General features: G+C 45.5%; 1 protein-coding gene across 9 annotated transcripts in view; it reads left to right on the forward strand.

Moving 5' to 3' along the window:
* The window catches only part of EXD3 (exonuclease 3'-5' domain containing 3), a 585,677-nt gene that overhangs the window by 172,111 nt on the left and 386,780 nt on the right, over positions 1–26,786 (forward strand). For all 9 annotated transcript variants that reach the window (XM_038374189.2, XM_038374190.2, XM_043498834.1 and 6 more), the window contains 3 exons: positions 1,618–1,671; positions 2,492–2,631; positions 11,690–11,781. In XM_038374189.2, coding sequence (XP_038230117.1) covers positions 1,618–1,671; positions 2,492–2,631; positions 11,690–11,781 — 286 coding nt within the window. The remainder of the gene's footprint in view (positions 1–1,617; positions 1,672–2,491; positions 2,632–11,689; positions 11,782–26,786) is intronic.

Genomic DNA, 26,786 nt, shown 5'->3' on the forward strand with positions numbered 1-26,786 from the left:
AACCTAAGTTGGCAGAAATAAGCGTAGGGAGCTTTCATGTGGGTCCCCAAATCTGTACCCCAGAGTTCAGAGTGGGGAAGGAATCCTGACACAAGTGCATCAGGGACTGCACAGCCTCCTCTCCCCATATACTGAGCAGATCCAACAGATCTCCTGTGGTCCAAGCGGGACAGCGTTTGCTGCGATAAGCCTCCATGGTCACCTGGGAAAATACGATGAGACCTCTCCACGCCGAGCAAACAGGAAATAGAATTTCCAAAATTCCCGGGGCTTCTAAGGGGGAGGGGCGGATGGTTGTTTACCTGGCTGCAGGGCAGTGGAGTTTAAACTGCTGATCAGATGGGATGGGTCAGGGTGGGCATTGTGGGATACCTCCTTTTAGGCCAATTAAAGCGATGAAATGAAACGTGGTGTCTACACTTGCACTTTGTCAACAAAAATGTAGAGGAAAAAGAGTTAAATCTCTCGTGAGGGTGGATGAATTTTGTCTCAGGTATTTTCCCCCAACAAAAGTTGCAGTGTGTATGCACTCACTGTTTGGGTCGACAAACGGCAGTTTTGGCGACAAAACCTGGTAGTGTAGACAAGGCCTGAGACTTGAGTGCATGGTTAAGTGATTTGCTGAATAGGGATGGGCTTAAGGACTGTTTATGTGCCTTGCTGAATCAGGGCTCAAAGAACATGTTTTAGCAACCCCCTGGCAGAATGGTATGGGTGTATTGATTTTGAATTCACGAGCAACAGTTATCCTTTGTTTTGTATCACCTTATTGTACTAGGGTGGGAGTTGCACCTAGTAGAGGAGGGAAACTGAAGCCAGTATGGAAGCAAGTTCTTGGGGTTAAAACATAGGATTTGAATGCAGAAGATCTTGGTTCTATTCCTGCTTATGCCACTGACTGCTTATGTGACCTTCCTCAAATCATTTTGCCACTCTGTGGCTCGCTTTCCCATCTGCAAAATTAGGATACTGATTCTGAGGAACTTCACATGGGGATTACAAGACTTAGTTCATCAATGTTCAGAACACAGCATAAAAGGGCACAATATAATTATCATCCTTTTATTTGTGATTCATCGCATCTAGTGTATGTGGAGCTACATTTAAGTGATTGGAACTAAAAATCTTATTTTAGTTGTATTCACATTTGTGAATGAGGTGTTTTCACAAAATATAACCACATAGAAAATTTAAAAGCAGCAAGATTTGTGTTCAAGTTAATTCATAAATATCCTTTTTTGTTCCGTTTTTTAAATGTATATTCCGGAGAAAATTACCTGTCAATTGAGTCTTTCCAAACACTTGACTAGGGACTCTGGTTTTTCGTTCTAAGTTTTTAATAGAGTGCTTGATCTCAGAATTTTTTTTTCTGAGGTTTAATACCATTTAAAACATGTAGTGCCACTGATAATGTTTTTGTGGATTTCTAAATGAAATCTGTGCAGCCAAGTGCATTTAATTAGCACATTCAAAATGTAACAATAAAAAGAATCATTCTGTGGAAAATGTGTATAAACCATCTATACTTCAGTTTAGAAACACATCTGTTTATAAGCCCTCCCAAACGCACATTCTCCTCTACAACCAGAAATATTTTCTACCTTTTGTGTTTTCTAGGCAGCCATTCTGAGTATAAAGCTAAACTTACAGCTGGAACTAGATGTGGAGAAGGTAAGTCTGTTTCCCTTGTAGTCTTCTCTATCATCATATGTATCCTTTGCTAAACAAAATGCACAGTCTTGCACAAAAGTGGAAGTTATATACCAGTACTATACACTAATATCTAATTTGCAAGAAGTCGCCAGGGAGCTGCTAAAAATGACATTTCAGTCTGTGAAGTGACTGAAAGATTTTTTTATACCACATTCCATCTTAATAGAATATTTTTCTAACTGGGATGAAACTCCAGCTGTGTTGATTCTGTTTTGCAAATTATTGTTTCTGTAATAAGGCTTATTAAATGCAAAAATAATCTCATCTCCTCCCCTGCTCTCCCCATTCAGAATAATGGGTGTAGGAAGATAACAGGTATTTTCTGCCTACGTGGTGGTAAGAGGTGGCCTTGGTTAAATAAATTATAATGCAGAAGGTTTGTAATGTTATTGGTAATATTTGTGTTGAAAATTCTGTGTAGAAAACTTCCTTTAAGCATATTTCAATGTAGAAATATTTTTTTAATGTTGAAGCAATTCAGAAAACTTTTTTCAAGCACTTTTACAGACCTAGGTATCGAAGACTTTGAGACAGAGTGTGGCCCATCCTGAGCACCATGCAGGGGTATAAGGCTCACTATCCACATTCTGAGCAGCAGCAAAATGGGACTGCTTCTGCTCCTATGCCTGTAGGCTGGGAGTTGCTGGAGACTTAGCTCCGCCTCTCCAGTGCTGTGGCCAGTGCTGCTGAGCCAATGCGATGGGCCACAGTCTGCCCTAGGTATAGAGCACAATGTCTCTGTAGTGCTTTACAAGTGTAAAACTATTTTTCTTCCTAGATGTGCACTCCATTGCTACTTCAAGAGAAAACTAACCTAGTGGAGGCTTATGTGGCAGAATATCCTGATCTCCAGTGCAAACTCTTGCAGACCCTGGATATGTGGTGTGAACCTAATTTTAATACTACAGATATTTCAAGGTAGATTATTCTATTTTCCAGCGTTTTGTCCTTCTTATATCCAAACAGCATACAATATTATATAACATTATGACCAGGTGCTAAATAGCTATCAGCTAAGGACAATATGATTTGCAGTGCTCTTTCTACATTCACTAATAACATGTTAAAAGTCACAGAGTAAGTCACTTCCCATCAGAGAAGGGAAAAATTCTGGTAACTGTGAAATTTGGTCTTTCCGAAGGCCTTATTCTGTGAGGCACTGAGCGCCTATCACTCCTATTGATGTCATTGGAAGTGTCAGGGGCTGAGCACTTTGCACGGGGAGGCTAAAAATGAAAACATTGAAGTAGAACTTATCCAGGAGACCTCAACAGCCGTCTGACTCTGGGGCTTTGCTGTGGAAGGCTGAGAGTCGCAATATCCATTGTTCATATCTGGCAGAGAGATGAGGGGATGAGAATGAGGATCATCAGTTGGTAACCCTGATTTAAGTTGAATTTTTAACTGAAAATTCCCTTTCCGTCAGCTTCAGATAGCAGTGCTAAGCCAGGAAATGGTGCAGTTGTGAGGGACCCATCTGCAGATAGCCCTAGTCAAAGTAAAAAGCCTTTGCAGTCACTCCATGCATGCGTGTCTAGTATTCCCATGATACAGTGGCAAAAAACAAGAAATGTATATACTCATCATTCCTTTTCCAGTGAAATTATCAGGGTTGTTTTTTAATTTATAAACCACCTCCCACTAAAGTGGCTTATGCCAAGTAAGCACCAGCAGTGCAATCAAAATAACAGCATACATGCAGCAGATACAATGCTAATAAAAGCAGAGTGGGTCTTATGTACTAGGTTGCTGGAAGTCAGGTCCTGATGTGAACTCATAAAGCCCTTGAATGGAGAATCGGAGACTGACGAAGGCACAAGTATCAGCTAACTGATAGAAAGAGCAGCACTTACCTTAAAGTAAGCTCTCCACCTTGCTGCTGTCTCAGAAGCAGTGTTTTGAAGGTTTAATTGGACCATATGGAGGCTTTATTGGCTAGGACTTTCCAGAACATAAGAATGACCAGACTGGGTCAGACCAGTGGTCCATCTAGGCCAGTATCCTGTCTTCTGATGGTGGCTCATACCAGGTGCTTTAGAGAGAATGAACAGAACAGGGCAATTATCGAGTGATCCATCTCCTGTCATCCACTTCCAGCATCTGGCAGTCAGAGGCTTAAGATGCCAGGGGCATGGGGTTGAATCCATGACCATCTTCGCAAAAAGCCACTGATAGACCTATCCTCCATGAACTTATCTACTTCTTGTTAGAACTTAATTATAGTTTTGGTCTTCAAAACATCCCCTGGCAATGAGTTCCACAGCGTGACTGTGTGTTGTGTAAAGAAGTACTTCCCTTTGTTTGTTTTAAACCTGCTGCCTATTAATTTCATTGGGTGACCGCTGGTTCTTGTATTATGTGAAGGAGTAAATAACACTTCCTTATTCACTTTCTTCACACCAGTCATGATCTTATAGACCTCTATCATACCCCTACTTAGTTTTTCTTTTCCAAATGTAAGAGTCCCAGTCTTTTTAATAGCTTTCAGAGTAGCAGCCGTGTTAGTCTGTATTCGCAAAAAAGAAAAGGAGTACTTGTGGCACCTTAGAGACTAACAAATTTATGTGAGCATAAGCTTTCGTGAGCTACAGCTCACTTCGTCGGATGCATTCCGTGGAAAATACAGTGGGGAGATTTATATACACACACAGAGAACATGAAACAATGGGTTTTATCGTACACACTGTAAGGAGAGTGATCACTTAAGATGAGCTATTACCAGCAGGAAAGAGGGAGGGAAAGAGGAAAACCTTTTGTGGTGATAATGAAGGTGGGCCATTTCCAGCAGTTAACAAGAACGTTTGAGGAACAGTGGGGGGTAGGGTGAAGGGAGAAATAACATGGGGAAATAGTTTTACTTTATGTAATGACTCATCCACTCCCAGTCTCTTTCTAAGCCTAAGTTAATTGTATCCAGTTTGCAAATTAATTCCAATTCAGCACTCTCTCCTTGGAGTCTGTTTTTGAAGTTTTTTTGTTGAAGTATTGCCACTCTCAGGTCTGTAATCGTGTGACCGGAAAGATTGAAGTGTTCTCCGACTGGTTTTTGAATGTTATAATTCTTGACGTCTGATTTGTGTCCATTTATTCTTTTACGTAGAGACTGTCCAGTTTGACCAATGTACATGACAGAGGGGCATTGCTGGCACATGATGGCATATATCACATTAGTAGATGCTCAGGTGAAGGAGCCTCTGATAGTGTGGCTGATGTGATTAGGCCCTATGATGGTGTCCCCTGAATAGATATGTGGACAGAGTTGGCAATGGGCTTTGTTGCAAGGATAGGTTCCTGGGTTAGTGGTTCTGTTGTGTGGTGTGTGGTTGCTGGTGAGTATCTACTTCAGGTTGGGGGGCTATCTGTAAGCAAGGACTGACCTGTCTCCCAAGATCTGTGAGAGTGATGGGTTGTCCTTCAGGATAGGTTATAGATCCTTGATGATGCGTTGGAGAGGTTTTAGTTGGGGGCTGAAGGTGATGGCTAGTGGCGTTCTGTTATTTTCTTTGTTGGGCCTGTCCTGTAGTAGGTGACTTCTGGGTACTCTTCTGGCTCTGTCAATCTGTTTCTTCACTTCAGCAGGTGGGTATTGTAGTTGTAAGAATGCATGATAGAGATCTTGTAGGTGTTTGTCTCTGTCTGAGGGGTTGGAGCAAATGCGGTTATATCGTAGAGCTTGGCTGTAGACAATGGATCGTGTGGTGTGATCTGGATGAAAGCTAGAGGCATGTAGGTAGGAATAGCGGTCAGTAGGTTTCCGATATAGGGTGGTGTTTATGTGACCATTGCTTATTAGCACTGTAGTGTCCAGGAAGTGGCTCTCTTGTGTGGAGTGGTCCAGGTTGAGGTTGATGGTGGGATGGAAATTGTTGAAATCCTAGTGGAATTCCTCAAGGGCTTCTTTTCCATGGGTCCAGATGATGATGATGTCATCAATGTAGCGTAAGTAGAGTAGGGGCATTAGGGGACGAGAGCTGAGGAAGTGTTGTTCTAAGTCAGCCATGAAAACGTTGGCATACTGTGGGGCCATGCGGGTACCCATGGCAGTGCCGCTGATTTGAAGGTATACGTTGTCCCCAAATGTGAAATAGTTATGGGTGAGGACAAAGTCACAAAGTTCAGCCACCAGGTTAGCCGTGACATTATCGGGGATACTGTTCCTGACGGCTTGTAGTCCATCTTTGTGTGAAGTGTTGGTGTAGAGGGCTTCTACATCCATAGTGGCTAGGATGGTGTTTTTAGGAAGATCACCAATGGATTGTAGTTTCCTCAGGAAGTCAGTGGTGTCTCGAAGATAGCTGGGAGTGCTGGTAACGTAGGGCCTGAGGAGGGAGTCTACATAGCCAGACAATCCTGCTGTCAGGGTGCCAATGCCTGAGATGATGGGGCATCCAGGATTTCCAGGTTTATGGATCTTGGGTAGCAGATAGAATACCCCAGGTCGGGGTTCTAGGGGTGTGTCTGTGTGGATTTGTTCTTGTGCTTTTTCAGGGAGTTTCTTGAGCAAATGCTGTAGTTTCTTTTGGTAACCCTCATAGATTCATAAATTCATAGATACTAAGGTCAGAAGGGACCACTCTGATCATCTAGTCCGACCTCCTGCACAGCTCAGGCCACAGAATGTCACCCACCCACTCCTATGAAAAACCTCACCCATGTCTGAGCTATTGAAGTCCTCAAATCATGGTTCAAAACTTCAAGGAGCAGAGAAGCCTCCCTCCAGTCAACCATGCCCCATGCTACAGAGGAAGGCAAAAAAACCTCCAGGGCCTCTCCAATCTGCCCTGGAGGAAAACTCCCTCCCGACCCCAAACATGGCAATCAGCCAAACCCTGAGCACATGGGCAAGATTCACCAGCCAGATACCCAGGAAAGAGTTTTCTATAGTAAATCAGATCCCATCCATCTAATATCCCATCTCAGAGGATTTGGCCTATTTACCCTGAATATTTAAAGATCAATTACTTACCAAAATCCCATTATCCCATCATACCATCTCCTCCATAAACTTATCGAGTAGAATCTTAAAACCAGATAGATCTTCTGCCCCCACTGCTTCCCTTGGAAGGTTATTCCAAAACTTCACTCCTCTGATGGTTAAAAACCTTCGTCTGATTTCAAGTCTAAACTTCCTGGTGGCCAGTTTATACCCATTTGTTCTTGTGTCCACATTGGTGCTGAGCTTAAATAATTCCTCTCCCTCTCCTATATTTATCCCTCTGATATATTTATAGAGAGCAATCATATCTCCCCTCAACCTTCCTTTAGTTAGGCTAAACAAGCCCAGCTCCTTAAGTCTCCTTTCATAAGACAAGTTTTCCATTCCTCGGATCATCCTAGTAGCCCTTCTCTGTACCTGCTCCAGTTTGAATTCATCCTTTTTAAACATGGGAGACCAGAACTGCACACAGTATTCTAGGTGAGGTCTCACCAGTGCCTTGTATAACGGTACTAAAACCTCCTTATCCCTACTGGAAATGCCTCTCCTGATGCATCCCAAAACCGCATTAGCTTTTTTCACAGCCATATCACATTGGCAGCTCATAGTCATCCTATGATCAACCAATACTCCAAGGTCCTTCTCCTCTTCCGTTACTTCTAATTGATGCGTCCCCAACTTATAGCTAAAATTCTTGTTATTAATCCCTAAATGCATAACCTTACACTTCTCACTATTAAATTTCATCCTATTACTATTACTCCAGTTTACAAGGTCATCCAGATCCTCCTGTATAATATCCCGATCCTTCTCCGAATTGGCAATACCTCCCAGCTTTGTATCATCTGCAAACTTTATTAGCACACTCCCACTTTTTGTGCGTAGGTCAGTAATAAAAAGATTAAATAAGATTGGTCCCAAAACCGATCCCTGAGGAACTCCACTGGTAACCTCCCTCCAACCTGACAGTTCGCCTTTCAGTAGGAGCCGTTGCAGTCTCCCCTTTAACCAATTCCTTATCCACCTTCTGATGTTCATATTGATCCCCATCTTCTCCAATTTAACTAATAATTCCCCATGTGGCACGGTATCAAATGCCTTACTGAAATCCAGGTAAATTAGATCCACTGCATTTCCTTTATCTAAAAAATCTGTTACTTTTTCAAAAAAGGAGATTAGATTGGTTTGGCACGATCTACCTTTTGTAAAACCATGTTGTATTTTGTCCCATTTACCATTGACTTCAATGTCCTTAACGAATTTCTCCTTCAAGATTTTTTCCAGGACCTTGCATACTACAGATGTCAAACTAACTGGCCTGTAGTTACCCGGATCACTTTTTTTTCCTTTCTTAAAAATAGGAACTATATTAGCAATTCTCCAATCATTCAGTACTATTCCTGAGTTTACAGATTCATTAAAAATTCTTGCTAATGGTCTTGCAATTTCAGGTGCCAATTCCTTTAATATTCTTGGATGAAGATTATCTGGGCCCCCCGATTTAGTCCCATTAAGCTGTTTCAGTTTCGCTTCTACCTCTGATATGGTAATATCTACCTCTATATCCTCCTTCCCATTTGTCATGCTACCATTATCCCTAAGATCCTCTTTAGCCTTATTAAAGACTGAGGCAAAGTATTTGTTTAGATATTGGGCCATGCCTAGATTATCTTTAACCTCCACTCCATCCTCAGTGTTAAGCGGCCCCACTTCTTCCTTCTTAGTTTTCTTCTTATTTATATGGCTATAGAACCTTTTACTATTGGTTTTTAATTCCAACTCTACTCGACTTTTAGCCTCTCTCACTTTATCCCTACATCTTCTGACCTCAATTAGGTAGCTTTCCTTGCTGATCCCTCCCATCTTCCACTCCCTGTAGGCTTTCTGCTTTTTCTTATTCACCTCTCTGAGATGCTTGCTCATCCAGCTTGGTCTACAACTCCTTCCTATGAATTTTTTCCCCTTTCTTGGGTTACAGGCTTCCGATAGCTTCTGCAGTTTTGATTTAAAGTAATCCCAGGCCTCCTCTACCTTTAGATCCATAAGTTCTTCAGTCCAATCCACTTCCCTAACTAATTTCCTTAATTTTTGAAAGTCAGCCCTTTTGAAATCAAAAACCCTAGTTGCAGATTTATTTTTGTTAATCCTTCCATTTAGTTTGAACTGAATTAGCTCATGATCACTTGAGCCAAGATTGTCCCCTACAACCATTTCTTCTATGAGGTCCTCGCTACTCACCAAAATTAAATCTAAAATGGCATCCCCTCTAGTCGGTTCAGTAACTACTTGATGAAGGAATCTATCAGCTATCGCATCTAGGAAAATCTGAGCCCTATTATTATTACTAGCACTGGTCCTCCAGTCTATATCTGGGAAGTTAAAGTCTCCCATGATCACGCAGTTTCCATTAGTATTTACTTGATTAAAGACATTAAAAAGGGCTCTATCCATATCCAAATTAGATCCCGGAGGTCTATAGCACACCCCGAGCACTATCGTAGGAGAGGCTTTACTAGTTTTCTTCCCCAATGTAATTTTTGCCCAGACAGACTCTGTCTTATCCATTGCATCGCTTCTTATTTCTTTACATTCTAACTCATCATTGATATACAATGCTATTCCACCCCCTTTACCTTTGTTTCTGTCTTTCCTAAACAGCACATACCCTTCAATACCTGTAGTCCAGTCATGACTACTATTCCACCATGTTTCTGTTATCCCTAGAATATCTGGTTTCACTTCCTGCACCAGTAGCTCTAGTTCCTCCATTTTGTTACCTAGACTCCTCGCATTGGTGTACAAACATCTTAATTTTTGCTGTTTGGCCTCGCTCACATTTTGTACCCTATTAGGCACAGTCATTCTACAGCCAGTATAACCAATTAGACTAGTATCCACACCGCCCTCGCTCCTTATATACATTCTCCTACCCATGGCTGTATCCTTTCTTACTTCATCTTCTTCCCTCTCAATGCTAAAATCTGGCGTGGAGATTTTCTGGACATCTCCCATCCATCTCCCCCCAATTCCTAGTTTAAAGGAACCCTCAGTGGGATCAGAGGGTAATGGCTTGTAGAAAGTGGTGTTGGAGAGCTGCCTAGTAGCCTCTTGTTCATATTCCGACCTATTCATGATGACGACAGCACCTCCTTTGTCAGTCTTTTTGATCATGATGTCAGAGTTGTTTCTGAGGCTGTGGATGGCATTGTGTTCTGCACGGCTGAGGTTATGGGGCAAGTGATGCTGCTTTTCCACAATTTCAGCCTGTGCATGTCGGCGGAAGCACTCTATGTAGAAGTCCAGTCTGTTGTTTTGACCTTCAGGAGGTCTCCACCCAGAATCCTTCTTTTTGTAGTGTTGGTAGGAAGGTCCCTGTGGGTTAATACGGTTGTTAGAAGTATGTTGGAAATATTCCTTGAGTCTGAGACTTCGAAAATAGGATTCTAGGTCACCACAGAATGGGGGTGTGGGGGACAAAAGGAGAAGCCCCAAGATAGGACAGATTCTTCTGCTGGGCTAAGAGTATAGTGGGACAGATTAACAATATTGCTGGGTGGGTTAAGGGAACCACCGTTGTGGCCCCTTGTGGCATGTAGTAGTTTCGAGAGTTTAGTGTCCTTTTTCTTTTGTAGAGAAGCAAAGTGTGTGTTGTAGATGGCTTGTCTAGTTTTTGTAAAGTCCAGCCACGAGGAAGTTTGTGTGGAAGATTGGTTCTTTATGAGAGTATCCAGTTTTGAGAGCTCATTCTTAAACTTTCCCTGTTTGCTGTAGAGGATGTTGATAGGTGGTTAAGCAGTTTCTTTGAGAGTGTGTGGCACAAGCTGTCAGCATGGTTTGTGTGGTATGTAGATTGTAATGGATTTTTTACCTTCAGTCCTTTTGGTATGATGTCCATCTGTTTGCATTTGGAGAGGAAGATGATGTCTGTCTGTATCTGTACGAGTTTTTTCATGAAGTTGATAGATTTCCACTCCACACAGCTAAATTCAGTGCCTTGCATAATAACAGGTTTCAGAGTAGCAGCCATGTTAGTCTGTATTCGCAAAAAAGAAAAGGAGTACTTGTGGCACCTTAGAGACTAACAAATTTATTTGAGCATAAGCTTTCGTGAGCTACAGCTCACTTCGTCGGATGCATTCCGTGGAAAATACAGTGGGGAGATTTATATACACACACACAGAGAACATGAAACAATGGGTTTTATCGTACACATTGTAAGGAGAGTGATCACTTAAGATGAGCTATTACCAGCAGGAAGGAGGGGGGGAAAGAGGAAAACCTTTTGTGGTGATAATGAAGGTGGGCCATTTCCAGCAGTTAACAAGAACGTCTGAGGAGGGGTGGGGTGGGAGGGAGAAATAACATGGGGAAATAGTTTTACTTTATGTAATGACTCATCCACTCCCAGTCTCTATTCAAGCCTAAGTTAATTGTATCCAGTTTGCAAATTAATTCCAATTCAGCAGTCTCTCGTTGGAGTCTGTTTTTGAAGTTTTTTTTGTTGAAGGATAGCCACTCTCAGGTCTGTAATCGTGTGACTGGAGAGATTGAAGTGTTCTCCGACTGGTCTTTTTAATCTCTCATACGGAAGTGGTTCCATATCCCTAGTAATTTTTGTTGCCCTTCCCTGAATTTTTTCCCTTCCTAATACAACTTTTTTGAGATGGGGTGACCAGAACTGCTCACAGTATTCAAGGTGTGGGCGTACCATGGATTTATATAATGGCAGTATGATATTTTCTGTCTTGTTATCTATTCCTTTCCTAATCGTTCCTAATATTCTGTTTGCTTTTTTGATTGCTGCTGCACATTGAGTGGATGTTTTCAGGGAACTATCCATGATGTATTTCTTGAGTGGTAACAGCTAATTTAGACCCAGTTGGAGGAAAGAATGGTTTAGGCTCAAATGTAATAGATGAGGAGGGAAAAGAGGTTGTCACCACCAACAAGCATCAGACAACATCCCTGCTATTAAAAGGGAGAAGTATCTTATCTGCTTGCATTGATGTTTCTTCCTTGCTTTGTTTGTTTTGTTTACAGGCAGTATCAGGGTTTACGACCTAACAAACTCAACCACAAAATGTTAAGCAAACTGGTCTTCAGGCTCCTAGAACAATATAATCTAGATCCAGGTATGTGATATTACACTAAATCATTTAAACACCTTTGCAGTGAATCATTTAATCCATCCTCGCACGTGTCCAGCAAGGAATGTCTGCTGTCATTTGGAGCTTAATTGATGTTGTTTAAAAACAAAGCACATAAATTATGAAAATTTTCACTTTGCGTTGTTGAAGAGCTAGATACTAGTGACTAATTGGCTGTTTCTTCCATGATATGACACAAATCTTGGCTCCAGAATGGTTCTGCATAAACATATGATGGTCAGCTTTGAGTACTGGCTCAATCAGGCTCACATAAGAGGCCACACATTACTCATCTGGGGATTCCGACTTTGTGAGTTACAAGCCAATCAGCTTAAAAGAGATAAGCCATGAGAAGAAGGAGGCACATATAACTTTCCTGTGAAATAGGGATGGCTGCTGCTGAAGGGAATTTAAAGGGCTCTTGCAACCTTACGGGAGAAGTAATACAGTTTGCATCCTTCTAAGGGATCTGCTTCACTCCTGAATGTCACTTAAAATCCATTCTCTTTAACATTTTGCATTGATTATTACCGGGAGAGGTAGTTACGTTTCCTTACATTGTGACATTAACAAGGTAATGACTCCTGGCAGAAATCCTCAGGTGCCCCCTATAATTTGCATCTGGTGTAGGTCCCTCACTCCATCAGCACAACTGGATATTGCATATTTCCCTGCTTTCTGGGACTGAATGTTATTTGTTAACCTAAGCTGTGAATTCCATTCCATCTTGTAGTGATACTGTGTTGCATATTCATCTTCACATCTCCAAAATGCTGCTTAAACATAAATGAATTATCCTCACAAACCCTCCCCCGGAGCATGTAATTGTAATTAATTCCCATTGTATTGGTGGGCAAACTGAGGCACTGAGGAATTAAGAGATTTGTTTAAAACCATACAACAGGTTGATGGTTCACCCAGAGTTAGACCTGAGGATTTTCTGCCTTGTAAGCCTGGATATCCACTAGGCCATACTTCCCCTGTCAATTTACAAAGAGAGTTGAAGGTATTGCTCTCCCAAACCTGTGAAAGACCCACACGCAGAGGAAACAGACTATACAGGAGAAATGGTGAAGTTGTCCATGCATAAAGTGCTGTCAAAGCACAGAGCGAGCAAGCTGAAAAAAACAGAGATTTGTTTCCTTTAACCTTAGATGTTACTTAGATGTTCAGACAGAAATGTGCTTTTGGAGTTGACAGTGCCTGTTGAATAATCCAGGGTTAGAAATCACACTGAAGGTATAAAACACTATATGGTATAACTACAAAGCATCATTATTATCATCATCTCCTGTTGGTGAGTTTTAGCTTCTCCAGGATTTTTATTCATACACTGCCAGATCTGTCTAACTGCACCTGCTGTATTAATGACTGTAGGGTATGTACAGGTGGTTCTGCAAAAAGAGATTGGGGGGTACAGCAGATGGGGGTAGGTGGATCTGCCAGGGCAATGAGTGACCTTGAAAGACTCCAGCAATTTGAAGGATTCTGCCTGTTCTAATGGAACTTCCCATGTAGATCTATTTCTGTAACCCGAGTGGGACTTTAAGTGCACCACCCCAATGTATGTTCATATTTTCAAAGGTTTCTCTCATCTTTTCCCCAGAAAGGTACCTGCAGTGTGGAAGAGATTTGGCCACCAGCTTGATCTGTAACATTGTTGTTGTGTTATTGTTAGTGCAGGATAATAAAAACAATGCCTCAGTTAAAAAATTCAGCCCTTGAATTTACCTATGGGTATTAACATACAGTATAACTGAAGAATTACTTTGAACCTTTGATCAGTTTTCTTTTTATTGTAAATGTCAGTACACCCTGAAATTCCATGCATATGAGCAGAGTAATGTTCCAGAGAGAGCTCATGCTGCAAGTCAGGACACGCATTGGCAGGTGTTTGCGGTTTTTGAGGATTTGATTCCAATTGTTCTTCTTTGAGTGCTGTCCCTCGGGGTGCTCCTTTTTAGGTATTTGTGCGTCCCTGTGCTTGTACTTAGAGACTTTTAGTAGCAGTTCCTGGTTGGGTCGCACATGCACGGTCCCCGGCTCATGCTGCTTCAGGTAGTTAACAGATGCTGGTGACCAACCCCCCCCCACTTAGTTCCTTCTCTGTGCCCTCTGCTACAGAGTTGGAGAAATCACCAGCGCCTCGCTGCTTAGTAGTTAATTAGTTTAACAGTTAGTTTCTTAGTTTCCTCATTAACAGCTATTTACATTGTTTCCCTTTTTCTTTTATCCCTGTCACATAGTTTAAAACAAAACAAAACCCTTTTTCCTTTTACTTTCCTTATGAACTACTGGCTGGGGAGAAGTTTCAGTTGAACCTTCGAATACACAGCCACTCTGAGGGCGAAAGCCCCCCCTGACAGGAATGCCTGGTTTCCTGGACTTTAAACGCTGTCTCAACTGCAAGCTTGCTATACCTTTCTCAGATGGCCATGATCAGTGTGTTCGCTGCTTCTGCGAAACGCACACAACTCAGAAGTGCCAGCACTGCCTCAAGCTCGCTGCTAGGACAAGAAGCACTAGAGATTTGCAGTTAAAGCTCCTCCTTATGGAGAAGTCTCTTAAACCTGCCTCTGAGCCCGGAGCCCTCCTGGTGAAACTTCTCTGACCACAACTTCTGACAGGGGTCCCTCCTCAACCATGCATCTGAGCAACCTGCCAAAAAGCTGTCAAAAAGGCAGGCACCCGTGTCCCCAATGCAGGAATCAGCCAAGAAGTGACGTTCCGCGAGTGGACACTCAGCACCGGCATCGACTGCACTGTCAGAACCGGTTATAGACACAGCAGGACCACCCAGCACCACTGATACCGCTAGAGGCAGAGACTCTAAATGAGCCGGCTCTGACAGAGGCACTAAAGGCAAATCTAAACCTCATGCCTCGGCACTGCCAATACCAAAGCTGAGATCGCTTTGATTCTACTCGATAAGTTTATGGAGGAGATGGTATGATGGGATAATGGGATTTTGGTAAGTAATTGATCTTTAAATATTCAGGGTAAATAGGCCAAATCCCCTGAGATGGGATATTAGATGGATGGGATCTGAGTTACTATAGAAAATTCTTTCCTGGGTATCTGGCTGGTGAATCTTGCCCATATGCTCAGGGTTTAGCTGATTGCCATATTTGGGGTCAGGAAGGAATTTTCCTCCAGGACAGATTGGAGAGGCCCTGGAGGTTTTTCGCCTTCCTCTGTAGCATGGGGCATGGTTGACTTGAGGGAGGCTTCTCTGCTCCTTGAAGTCTTTGAACCATGATTTAAGGACTTCAATAGCTCAGACATGGGTGAGGTTTTTCATAGGAGTGGGTGGGTGAGATTCTGTGGCCTGCGCTGTGCAGGAGGTCGGACTAGATGATCAGAATGGTCCCTTCTGACCTTAGTATCTATGAATCGCACGCAACGGCGTGGCACCAGTGGCTCCTTCAAAGGCATGCTTGGTACACACAGCGACGCAGCCTTCAGTGCCAGTTTATACACAGCAGCTCCCAGCACCAACAATGATACTGCCTCAGGGGCCAATCAAACAGACATCTCAGCAGTTTCTCAGCCACAAGGGTCTTTTAGTTGGCTCTGTTCCTGTCTCCCCTATCATCAGCACCAACGCGAACATGTCATGCTTGGCACCGAGTCTCCTCGCATCTCCAATAAAATCTGCTCCTCCCTATTCGAGTGAAGAGGAGGATGAGAGTGAGAAAGGACAAGTAGATATCCCTCCACAATCTCCTCTCTACCATGAACTGACTAACTCAGGACCCTCTCAGGGGACATATTATACTGATCCCAAGTATTTTCAATGGTACGGCCAGCCCTGGAGGCCCCCCATATCTCCCCCACCCCAGTGGGCATACTGGAACCCATGGGCGGCATACCCCACACAACAGGGACTGCCTGCCACATCCAGGCCTGGCATACAGCAGTCATCTGTAGCTTCGGTGCCTGGATCTTTGAAGGTGGCAGAGGAACCGGAGAAAGATGAGGAAGAACCCCCGATCCTGGAAGGAGCACCTCCTACCCACTTGCCATCACTATTCACAGATGACATCATTATGCCTCCTCCCAATAATAGAGGGGACAATTTCAGACTATTTTAGGATCTATTTAAAAGGGTGGCTAGCTCCCTGGACCTCTTCCTTGAGGAGGTCCAAGTGACACAACAAAAACTAGTGGACATTTTGCATACATCTGCTTCATCCAAAATCTCTATGAATGATGTGCTGATGGACCCTGTTAAAACCTGCAAGAGGTCTGACAAAAAATATTATGTACCAACCAAGGGCTCAGAGTTCCTCTTTTCACATCCAGCACCCAATTCCCTAGTGGTGGACGCAATCCAGGAACGTGATAGGCAACAACAGCTCAAAACCACACCTCATGACAAAGAGTGGAAAAGACTTGATCTTTTCGGCCGCAAGGCTTATTCCTCGCCTCACTGCACCTCCATATAGCCAGCTACAAGGCATTTCTGGCAAAATATGACTATATTAACTACACAAAAATGTCTGAATTGACTGATTTTATTTCTGAGGACAAGAGAGAACAATTCACAGCACTTGTATCAGAGGGACAACTCATCTCCAAAACATCCCTGCAAGCCGTACTTGATTCTGCGGACACAGCTGGAAGTTCAGTGGCGACAGTTGTTGTGATGAGAGAGCCCTCATGGTTCCATTTCTCCGGCTTTCCTAAGGAGGTGCAATCCATGGTTTAGGATTTGCCATTCGAGGGTCCCAAACTCTTTGATAAGAAGGCAGATGACTCTCTCCACTCGCTCAAGAATTCACAAGCGACACTCCGATCCTTGGGAATCTATACACCAAAACCCAGGAAAAAACAGCAAAATTATTATGTACCCCAACGCTACTGCCAGACCATGTATTTGCAACAACAATGGTGATTTGAGTCACAGGCCCCTGAGGGGATGCCAAACCACTTCTTCAATAGCTGAGTCCCAACCATCAACCTCCAGACAACAAATTTGAAGCCTTGGTTGAGGACACGAGAACCCCAGGTCTGTCTGTGCTGGTGACACCATCTCTCTCCCAACCATTCAGATATTGTCTAGTTCCATTTTATCCAATCTGGAAGACCATCACATGTGACAAACGGGTGCTAGAAATCATACAAACTGGTTACTCCATCTTCTACACATATTTCAACAGTGGGGGTTTCCAACATTAGACCTCTTTACAACCGCAAAAATACCAAATGCCCCCGGTTTTACTCCAGGGAAGGTCTCAGCATACGGTCCTTTAGGCAAGTGGAACAGTCCCCTCCTATATGCCTGCCCTCCCATCCCTCTCCTGACCCGAGTGATCCACAAGATCAGGCAGGATGAGGCCACAGTAATCCTAATAGTCCCCACATGGTCTCGCCAACCCTGGTATCCTTACCTCCTCAGGATGGCTGTGTGTCCATACATGACACTCCAACTTCAGCCTCATCTGTTGTCCCAGGACTCAGGTCGTGTCCAGCATCCGGACCCACAAAACTCCATTTCAGAGCATGGCTCCTCCATGGCTCACAGGATCTGAGATGACCTGCTCGGAAGAGGTACAAAACATATTATTAAATAGTCATAGAGTAACTACCCATCGCACGTACATGCTCAAGTGGCAGCAATTTGAAGCATGGTGCCAACAAAAAGAGATGGCATCCCTCTCACTCTCATTACCCTCAATGTTAGATTACCTATTTAATCTTAAAAGGTCAGGCCTCTCCATCAGTTCAACAAAAGTCCACCTATCCGCCATCACAGCCTTTCACCCCAAGGTGAATCAACATTCTGTCTTTGCTCATCCGCTAATCAAACATTTCCTCAAAGGACTCAACAACATCTACCCTGAACTACATGAGTCAGCTACACCATGGGATCTCACCCTGGTCCTTAACGCCTTCACCCGTTCCCCATTTGAACCCATGGTGACATGCTCACTACTACACCTTTCCATGAAAGTGGCATTCTTTGTGGCAGCTACATCTGCCAGATGAGTAGGAGAGCTGGGGGCCCTCATGGCAGATCCCCTATACACAGCCTTTTTTAAAGATAAAGTATCCCTGAGACTGCACCCCAAGTTTTTACTGAAAGTTGTCTGTTTTCCACCTTAACCAGCCCATTTACCTACCGACATTCTACCCCAAACCCCACACAGATAGAACGCAGTCCACGCTTTCTACTCTCCATGTACTGAGGGCATTAGCCTTTTACATAGACAGAACAAGGCCATTTCGTAAATCACCCAAATTGTTCGTCTCCATCACCAAATGTTCCAAAGTGAGTGCCATATCTAAACAAGGACTCTCCAAGTGGATCTCTGATTGCAAAAATAAAAAATAAAATTAAAAATTGTGTTATCAGTGTTTCTGCCAACCCCCCAAGGGGATTTGCACGCATCCCACTGGAGCCCTGTCAACCTCCATGGCTTTCCTGAACAATGTACCCATCATGGACATTTAGGCGAGTGGAACGCTACCTGGGCCTCAGCCCATACCTTTACACAGCACTACTCGTTAGAGCAACAGGCAACATCTGATACCTCGTTCGGACTCCCTCTACTGTCATCTATCACGACTTCAACTCCAAAGCCCCTTCCTTCCACCGGAGGGCACTGCTCTGAAGTCACCTAAAATGGAGCACCCACAGGGACAGCACTCGAAGAAGAGAAGGTTACTCACCTTATGCAGTAACTGAGGTTCTTCGAGATTTGTCCCCCTGTGGGTCCTCCACTACGCTCCCTCCTCCCCTCTACTTTGGAGTTTCTCACTCAGCCTCTGCAGTAGAGAAGGAACAGAGTGGGTTTTGGTCACACATCATCAGTTAGCTGCCTGAAGCAACATGAGACGGGGACCACACATGTGTGACCCAACTGGGCACTGCTACCAAAAGTCTCCGAGTACGGAGCACCCACAGGGACACACATCTCAAAGAACCTCAGTTACTGTACAAGATGAATAACCTTCTCATGCAAATATAAGCCTTGATTCACCACTGCAAGTTGCGTCAGCCTCTCTGCGTCAGCAGATATCTTTGTCCTTGGGGAGGGGCAGGTAGCAGTACCACCACTGCTAACCCAGGCGTTCCACCTGGTGGGAACAACATTAAACTCCACCTGAGACTCCACAGGAGGCTCACCATGGGATGGTCCGATGGAGATCTGTTGAATCAGAGCATCTCCTACATGTCCTATCCCCCTTTGCCAGCCCCACCTACTTTGTGCTGCTCTCACTCTAATGGCCCTCAGTCTGGATTCTGCTAATGGAACTAGATGAGGCCAATATAAACAAACTTAGTTTGAAGTTGTTGACCCCCAAGCAGATGTGTCATGCTTTTGTTGGAGAAAATCAATTGAGATTGAGTGCTACATTTTAGGATGTATAATAGTTAGGAGGAAATGGCAGTGGTTGTTTTTCCCCAGTTTCCCCTGTAATTCAAGGCAGGATGTCCTCATATACCAAATTAGAGAGCCTGCTCTAATCACTTTCAAGATGGCTTTGATGGAGATAAACACTGATGAAGAACGTTTCACCTTTAGAAACCTAATGCTGAGTCTGCTTGAGTCTTAAGGGAGTTAACATTGGTTCCCATTTCCCTTCTCCCCTTTCTCCTCCCTCCTGGGCATTCCCTGTTCTGTCTTCCTTCCTGCCATTTGATTTTCAAAAAACCCTCAAAACAAAAAACAAAACAAAAAAAAGTGGGGGGGGAGAGGAATTGAGACTTTTTTTTTTTTTGAAAATTTCTTTTTTTGACTAGCCCTAATTTTTCGAAAAACTCTTGCACATTTCAGCCACAAGGATGAGGCCAGCTTTCCCAGCCACATGGCCTCATCCTCCTGGCTACTGGTCCTGCTCCATGCCATGGTCCCTCTGCTGCTGCCCATTCTTCCCATGCACACCTCCGGTTCCCTGCCTGTGAAAGCAGCTGAGGCCAGTATCATAGAATCATAGAATATCAGGGTTGGAAGGGACCTCAGGAGGTCATCTAGTCCAACCACCTGCTCAAAGCAGGACCAATCCCCAACTAAATCATCCCAGCCAGGGCTTTGTCAAGCCTGATCTTAAAAACCTCTAAGGAAGGAAATTCCACCACCTCCGTAGGTAACGCATTCCAGTGCTTCACCACCCTCGTAGTGAAAAAGTTTTTCCTAATATCCAATCTAAACCTCCTCCTCTGCAACTTGAGACCACTACTCCTCATTCTGTCATCTGCTACCACTGAGAACAGACTAGATCCATCCTCTTTGGAACCTCCTTTCAGATATGTGACAAAGCTCTGTCCTTGTCTCCATGGGTCCCGCGTTTCCTGGTGGATTTCGCTAGCCTCAGAGGCTCACTGTGACCCTCGACGTAACCCTTCTCTCTCTAGAGACAAGGGTCACAGTCTACTGAGCCATTTTCATCATAAGCCAGTGAGGGAGGTGAGGAGAAGCTATCCTCCCTTGCACAGTCTCTGTTGTCTCCCAGTCTCGGTGATTAATCGGGGGGGGGGGAGTGGGGAGCCTGGGCCCGTCCTCTATTCTGGGCTCCAGCTCAGGAACCCTAATAGTATCAGCTATGGTAGCTGACCTTTTAGCAACATGACACATATAATTCCCTGGGCTACTTCCCCACAGCAGCCCCCACTTCCTCAAGCTCCACCTCACCCTTACCTCAGGGCCTCCTTCCTCATGCCTGATATGGTGTGTACTGCTCAGTCTCTCCAACAGCACAACTTCCTCCCACAGCTCCTGACATCCGCACCCACCTGACTAACTGGGAGGTTTTTAACTAGTTTCAGCCAGTCCCTGATTGGCTTCAGGTGTGCCAATCTTCCTGTGTAGCATTCTTCCTGCCTTCTGGAAAGTTCTTAATTGGCCCCCGGTGTCTTAATTGACCTGGAGCAGTTGCCATTTAACTTATCCTGGTACCAGGAATTTGTTTAGCCTGGAGCTAATGTATCTATCTCCCACTACTTTTCTATAGACGTCTGGCCTTGCCCCGTCACATATTCCCGCCCCCCCCCCCGGCTCAACACCATAGAGTTGGGCAACTTGGGACACAAGCAGTATGCTCATGATAGACCATCAGCGTTGGCATGGTGGCATCCAGCCCTGTGCCGTATGCAGAACTGGAATGGTTGGAGGGATAAGAACCACATGGTGACCCTTGCATTCTTTTCCTTATTCTGCTGCATCCACTGGAGGGGTATATGGTCCATCACAAGAGTAAATCACCAGCCTAAGAGGTAATAACACAGTGTCTCCATAGTCCATTTAACAGCAAGGCATTCTCTCTCAACTACTGCGTATTTCTGTTCTCTTGGGAGAAGCTTTCTGCTTAGGTAGAGGATCAAGTGTTCCTCTTCTCCCACCATTTGCAACAGAACCGCCCCCAACCCCACCTCGGAAGCATCTGTTTGTAAAATAAATTCCTTGTTAAAGTCCGGGACTATGAGTACGGAGTCATTACAGAGAGCCATCCGAAGGTTTGTTAATGCCCCCTCTACTGCGTCGGTCCACTTTACCATGTGTGGACCTCGGGCCTTCACCAGGTCCGTTAGGGGACTTGCCGTAGTGGCGAAGTGGGGAATAAAACATCGGTAGTAGCCTACCACACCTAGGAATGCGTGGACCTGCTTCTTTTGGGTCGGCCGGGGCCAGTTTTGAATTGCTTATTTGTTTGGGGCTTCACTATGCCCCTTCCCACAATATATCCCAGGTACCTAGCCTCTGCTAGCCCTATGGCGAATTTAGCAGGATTAGCAGTGAGGCCAGCTTGCCTTAAGGTGCGCAGTACTGCCTCAACTTTCTCCAAGTGGGTTCCCCTGTCTGGCATATGGATGATGACATCATATAGGTATGCGGCTGCATAACTAGTGTGGGGGCCCAGCAGCTTATCCATGAGTCTCTGGAATATGGCCAGGTCCCCATGTAGCCCCAAAGGGAGGACGGTGTCCTGGAATAGCCCATCTGGGGTGTCTTTTCTTTAGCTTCTTTGGTCAGAGGAATCTGCCAATACCCTTTTGTCAGATCCAGTTTAGTCAAGAATCGGGCACTACCCAGTCGGTCAGCCCAGTTCGTCGATGCGTGGTATGGGGTATGCATGAAACTGGGATATTTCATTCAGTTGGCGAAAGTCATTACAGAATCTCGTGGTACCGTCAGGTTTAGGCACTAGAACAATTGGACTGGACCACTGACTGTAAGATTCTTCAATAACCCCTAATTCTAACATTTTCTTTACTTCGGCCTTGATTTCTTCTCTTTTGGCTGCTGGGATTCGCTAGGGTCTCAATGTTATCTTGGCTCCGGGGATTGTGCAGATATGGTGATAAGTCTCAGTCAGCCACCCGGGTTTTGTAGAGAACACATCTCAGTTGCGATTAATCATGTCAGCTGCCTTGATCTTTTGGATCGACATCAAGTTGGATGATATCCTCACTTGCTCGTGTAAGTTATCCTTCTGGGGAAGGGTCTCCTGTGTGACTAAGTATGCCTCTCGATCGTGCCAAGGTTTTAGAAGATTGATGTGGTAAATTTGCTCCGGTTTCCGGCTGCCTGGCTGCCACACCTTATAGTTCACTTCTCCCATGGCTTCGATGACTTCGTAGGGTCCCTGCCACTGGGCCAACAGTTTACTTTCTGCTGTGGGCACCAGTACCATCCCCGATCCCCTGGTTGGAACCGTCGAAGCTTCACTTGGTGGTTATAGTAGGTTCGTTGGGTCTCCTGTGCTCTCTCCAAGTGTTCCCGTACAATGGGCGTAACTTGGGCTATCCAATCTCTCATATGCAGTACATGCTCAACTATGTTCCTTCCGGGATATGGCTCCTCTTCCCAGGCTTCTCTGGCTATATCCAATATGCCTTGGGGGTGGCGCCCATATAGTTGTTTGAATGGAGAGAAACCTGTGGAGGCTTACAGAACCTCCTGGATGGCGAAGATGAGGTAAGGCAATAGGATATCCCAATCTTTCCCATCCCAGCTCACCACTTTCCTGATCATGTCCTTGAGGGTCCTATTGAACCTTTCATAGCTTCATAGATACTAAGGTCAGAAAGGACCATTCTGATCATCTAGTCCGACCTCCTGCACAGCGCAGGCCACAGAATCTCACCCACCCACTCCTACGAAAAACCTCACCTATGTCTGAGCTATTGAAGTCCTCAAATCGTGGTTTAAAGACTTCAAAGAGCAGAGAATCCTCCCTCAAGTGACCGGTGCCCCATGCTACAGAGGAAGGCGAAAAACCTCCAGGGCCTCTTCCAATGTGCCCTGGAGGAAAATTCCTTCCTGACCCCAAATATGGCGATCAGCTAAACCTGAGCATATGGGCAAGATTCACCAGCCTCAAGGCCATCTGTTTGCAGGTGGTATACAGAGGTCTGTAGGACTTGTACATGGAGCAACGAACAGAGATCTTTCATCAACTTGGACACGAAAGGTGTCCCTTGATCAGTCAATATCTCCTTGGGTAGCCCAACCTGGGCAAAGATCTGTACTAGCTCCTTGGCTATTGTCTTGGAAGCTGTGTTGTGTAGGGGAGCAGCTTCTGGTTACCGGGTTGCATAGTCCAGTATGACAAGCACATGTTAGTGAGCCTGAGCTGTCTTCTCTAGGGGCCCTACCAGATCCATGGCTATCCGTTCGAAGGGAACCTCTATTATTGGAAGAGGATCAAAGGAGCCCGCAAGTGTGGGCAAGGGCTATGTAACTGACACTCCGGACAAGAGGTGCAGTATCACCGGACATCTTCATGTACTCCTGGCCAGAAGAACCTCCGCAGGATCCTTGCCTGAGTTTTCTCTACCCCAGGTGTCTTCCAAACAGGTGACTGTGGGTGAGAGTCAATATGGTGTGAAAGGGTCGGGCCAGATGGCTATAGGAGAGTAATAGAAGGCAGATATATTAGCCCCAGGCTAAGTAGGTCCCTTTTCCCTGGGTAAGGTAACAGGGAAGGTTCCAGAACAATCAGGAACCTTCTGGAGACAATTAAGACAAGCTGATTAGAACACCTGCAGCCAATCAAGAAGCTGCTAAAATCAATTAAGGCAGGCTAATCAGGGCACCTGGGTTCTAAAAAGGAGCTCCCTTGAGTTTGTGGTGTGCGTGTGAGGAGCTGGAAGCAAGAGACCCTAGGAGCTGAGAGTGAGAACGTGGACTGTTGGAGGACTGAGGTGTACAAGCATTATCAGAGACCAGGAGGAAGGTCCTATGGTGAGGATAAAGAAGGTGTTGGGAGGAGGCCATGGGGAAGTAGCCCAGGGAGTTGTAGCTGTCGCACAGCTGTTCCAGGAGGCACTCTAGACAGCTGCATTCCACAGGGCCCTGGGCTGGAAGCCGGAGTAGAGGGTGGGCCCGGGTTCCCCCCAAACCTCCCAACTCCTGGTCAGACACAGGAGGAGTCGACCTGGACTATGGGTTCAGAAAAACGGCCAAACTGAGGGCCGCTGTGATGCTCCAAGACGAGCAAATCCGCCAATAAGCACAAGACCCACCAAGGTAGAGTATGAACTTTGTCACAACTGGTGTCGGAAGTGGGATCTGGTGTCCACAGTGCGGCAGAAGGAGCGTGTTTGGAAAGAAAAAAAAAAGGGGAAGAGGGTCTATTTTTTTTATTTTTCACCATAATGGAGGAGGTAGTGCGGGCACTGTTGCAAGCCACGGATGCCTAGCAGGAGGCTACTCATGTCCAGGCAGCCGCCCAACAGGAGGCAGTGCGGCTGCAGCAAGAGATTAATCGCCTGCTGATGGACCAAGCTGCTCAAGACCAGGCTACGTTGTGGGAACTGGTAAACCAGGTAAAAGCCCTTACAGAGCTGAACCGCAGCCATGATGGGATGCAGATCATGCGGGCCAGCAATTGGCTGCAGAACATGACAAGGGAGGATGATGTAGAGGCATACCTTCTGGCCTTTGAGAGGACAGCCCTGCGGGAGGCTTGGCCCCAAGAACAGTGGTCTGGCATCCTCGCTACATTCCTGTGAGGGGAGGCCCAGAAGGCCTACAATGATTTGCCTGAAGAGGCTGCGGCGGACTACCCCCAGCTGAAAGCAGAGATCCTGGCCAGATCTGGGGTAACGACCGCAGTGCGTGCCCAGCGATATCATGAGTGGAGATACCAGCAAAAGAAAACCCCGTGATCCCAATTATATGACCTCATCCATCTCGCACGAAAGTGGTTACGAACTGTGTCCCGGAGTCCAGAGGAGATACTAGAGGTTCTAGTCATCGACCGGTACATGAGAGGACTACTGCCAGACCTTCGCACTTGGGTAAGCCAGAATGAACCCTCCACCTACAACGAGGTTGTTGGGCTGGTAGAAGGGCGAAGGACGGTGAGGGAGCTGACCCGACCAGTTAAGGAAGAAGCACCCCGGGTTAAACTAGCAGCACCAAGCCCTAGGCTCGGGTGACTGGGCCACCAGGAGAACGCAGGTGGAAAAAGAAAGGGGTTGAAGGCCCACCAGTAGCCACAAAGAGTCGGAGCACTGAGGGGGAAGTGGATTGTGATGTTAGACTACCCAAACCAAGAGACCGGGGAACGCCTAGGGCTCCATACAGATATTATGCCTGCGGGGAGTGGGGACACATAGCTGCATAGTGTCCCAATGCCGAGGAGCCTACGCAATGTAACCTGGGGAACTGGGCAGACTCATGCTCCCTAATCCACTTTGTGGGGATCTCACTAACCCCATATATGTACACTAGATCAGTGAAACTAAATGGGGCAGAGACCACAGCACTGGTTGATTCGGGGACTGCTATCACGCTCGTCTCGGGGAAGCTCGTGAAGCATAGTCAGCTGCTGTGGGCTAAGTGTATGGGAATAACATGCGTCCATGGGACAGTTGGTTATTGCCCCACCACCCCAATAAAGATTCAGGGGAACATTACTGAGGTAGCAGCAGGTGTAGTCCCTAAACTCCCATACCCAGTGCTCATAGGGAGGGACTTCCCAGGGTTTGGAGACTTACTTCTGGTAGGGGAATTGGAGAAAGGGGGAAGCCCTGAAAGTAGTGAGGTATCCACAGTAGACTGTCAACCCCCAACCTTCTCTGAAATATCCCCAGATTTGTTCTCCACTCCCAGACAGCGTAGAAAGACGAAAAGGGAAAGAAGGGCAGCTAAGGCCTTGGGAACCCGAATACTGGCCCAAAGCCAAAGGGTTGCTCTCGTAGGTAGGTGGACCCGAGCAGCTGAAAAGGAGGACACCCAGAAGGGAGAAACACCCGAGTCGGACCCGCACCCTAACGCCTCTAAACCAGGAGAGACAACAGAGACTGGCTTCCTAGATCTCGGGCAAATTAGCCCCAGGAGAGGAAATTTTGGACGGGACCAGGCTGAAGACCCAAGGTATGACAACGTTAGGAAGGAGGGGACCGAAATAGATGGGCTCCCCGTGGAAGGAAAAACCCAGGAACCAGGACCCTGCTTCATAATGAAGAAGAATTTCTTATACTGAATTGCACCAGTACGGGGCAGAAGGTACAGCAAATCCTAGTACCTCAAAAACACCAGAATGCTGTATTAAGTCTGGCCCATAGTCATCTTTTTGGGGGGTATTTGGGGGTAGAGAAGACCCTGGCACAGGTCCTGCAACGATTCTTCTGGCCCGCAGTACATGAAGAAGTGCGGAGGTACTGTGCGTCCTGCCTGGAGTGTAAGCTGCACAGTCCCCGTCCCCACTTGAGGGCACCGTTTGTACCCCTTCCCATCATAGAGGTCCCCTTCGAGCAAATAGCCATGGATCTAGTGGATCCCTGGAGAAGACAGCCAGGGGCCACCAATATATACTTGTCGTTCTGGATCATGCAACTCGCTACCCAGAAGCCGGAGATATTAACAGACCAAGGTACTCCATTTATGTCGAAGGTAATGAAGGACCTCTTTATGCTGCTCCATATACATACCCTGAGAACTTCAGTCTATCATCCGCAGACCAATGGGCTGGTAGAAAGGTTTAACCGAACCCTTAAGGCAATGATAAGGAAAGTGGTAAGTCGAGACAGAAAG

This window comes from Dermochelys coriacea, chromosome 16 (assembly GCF_009764565.3).
Source record: "Dermochelys coriacea isolate rDerCor1 chromosome 16, rDerCor1.pri.v4, whole genome shotgun sequence".
Taxonomy (NCBI): Eukaryota; Metazoa; Chordata; order Testudines; family Dermochelyidae; genus Dermochelys; species Dermochelys coriacea.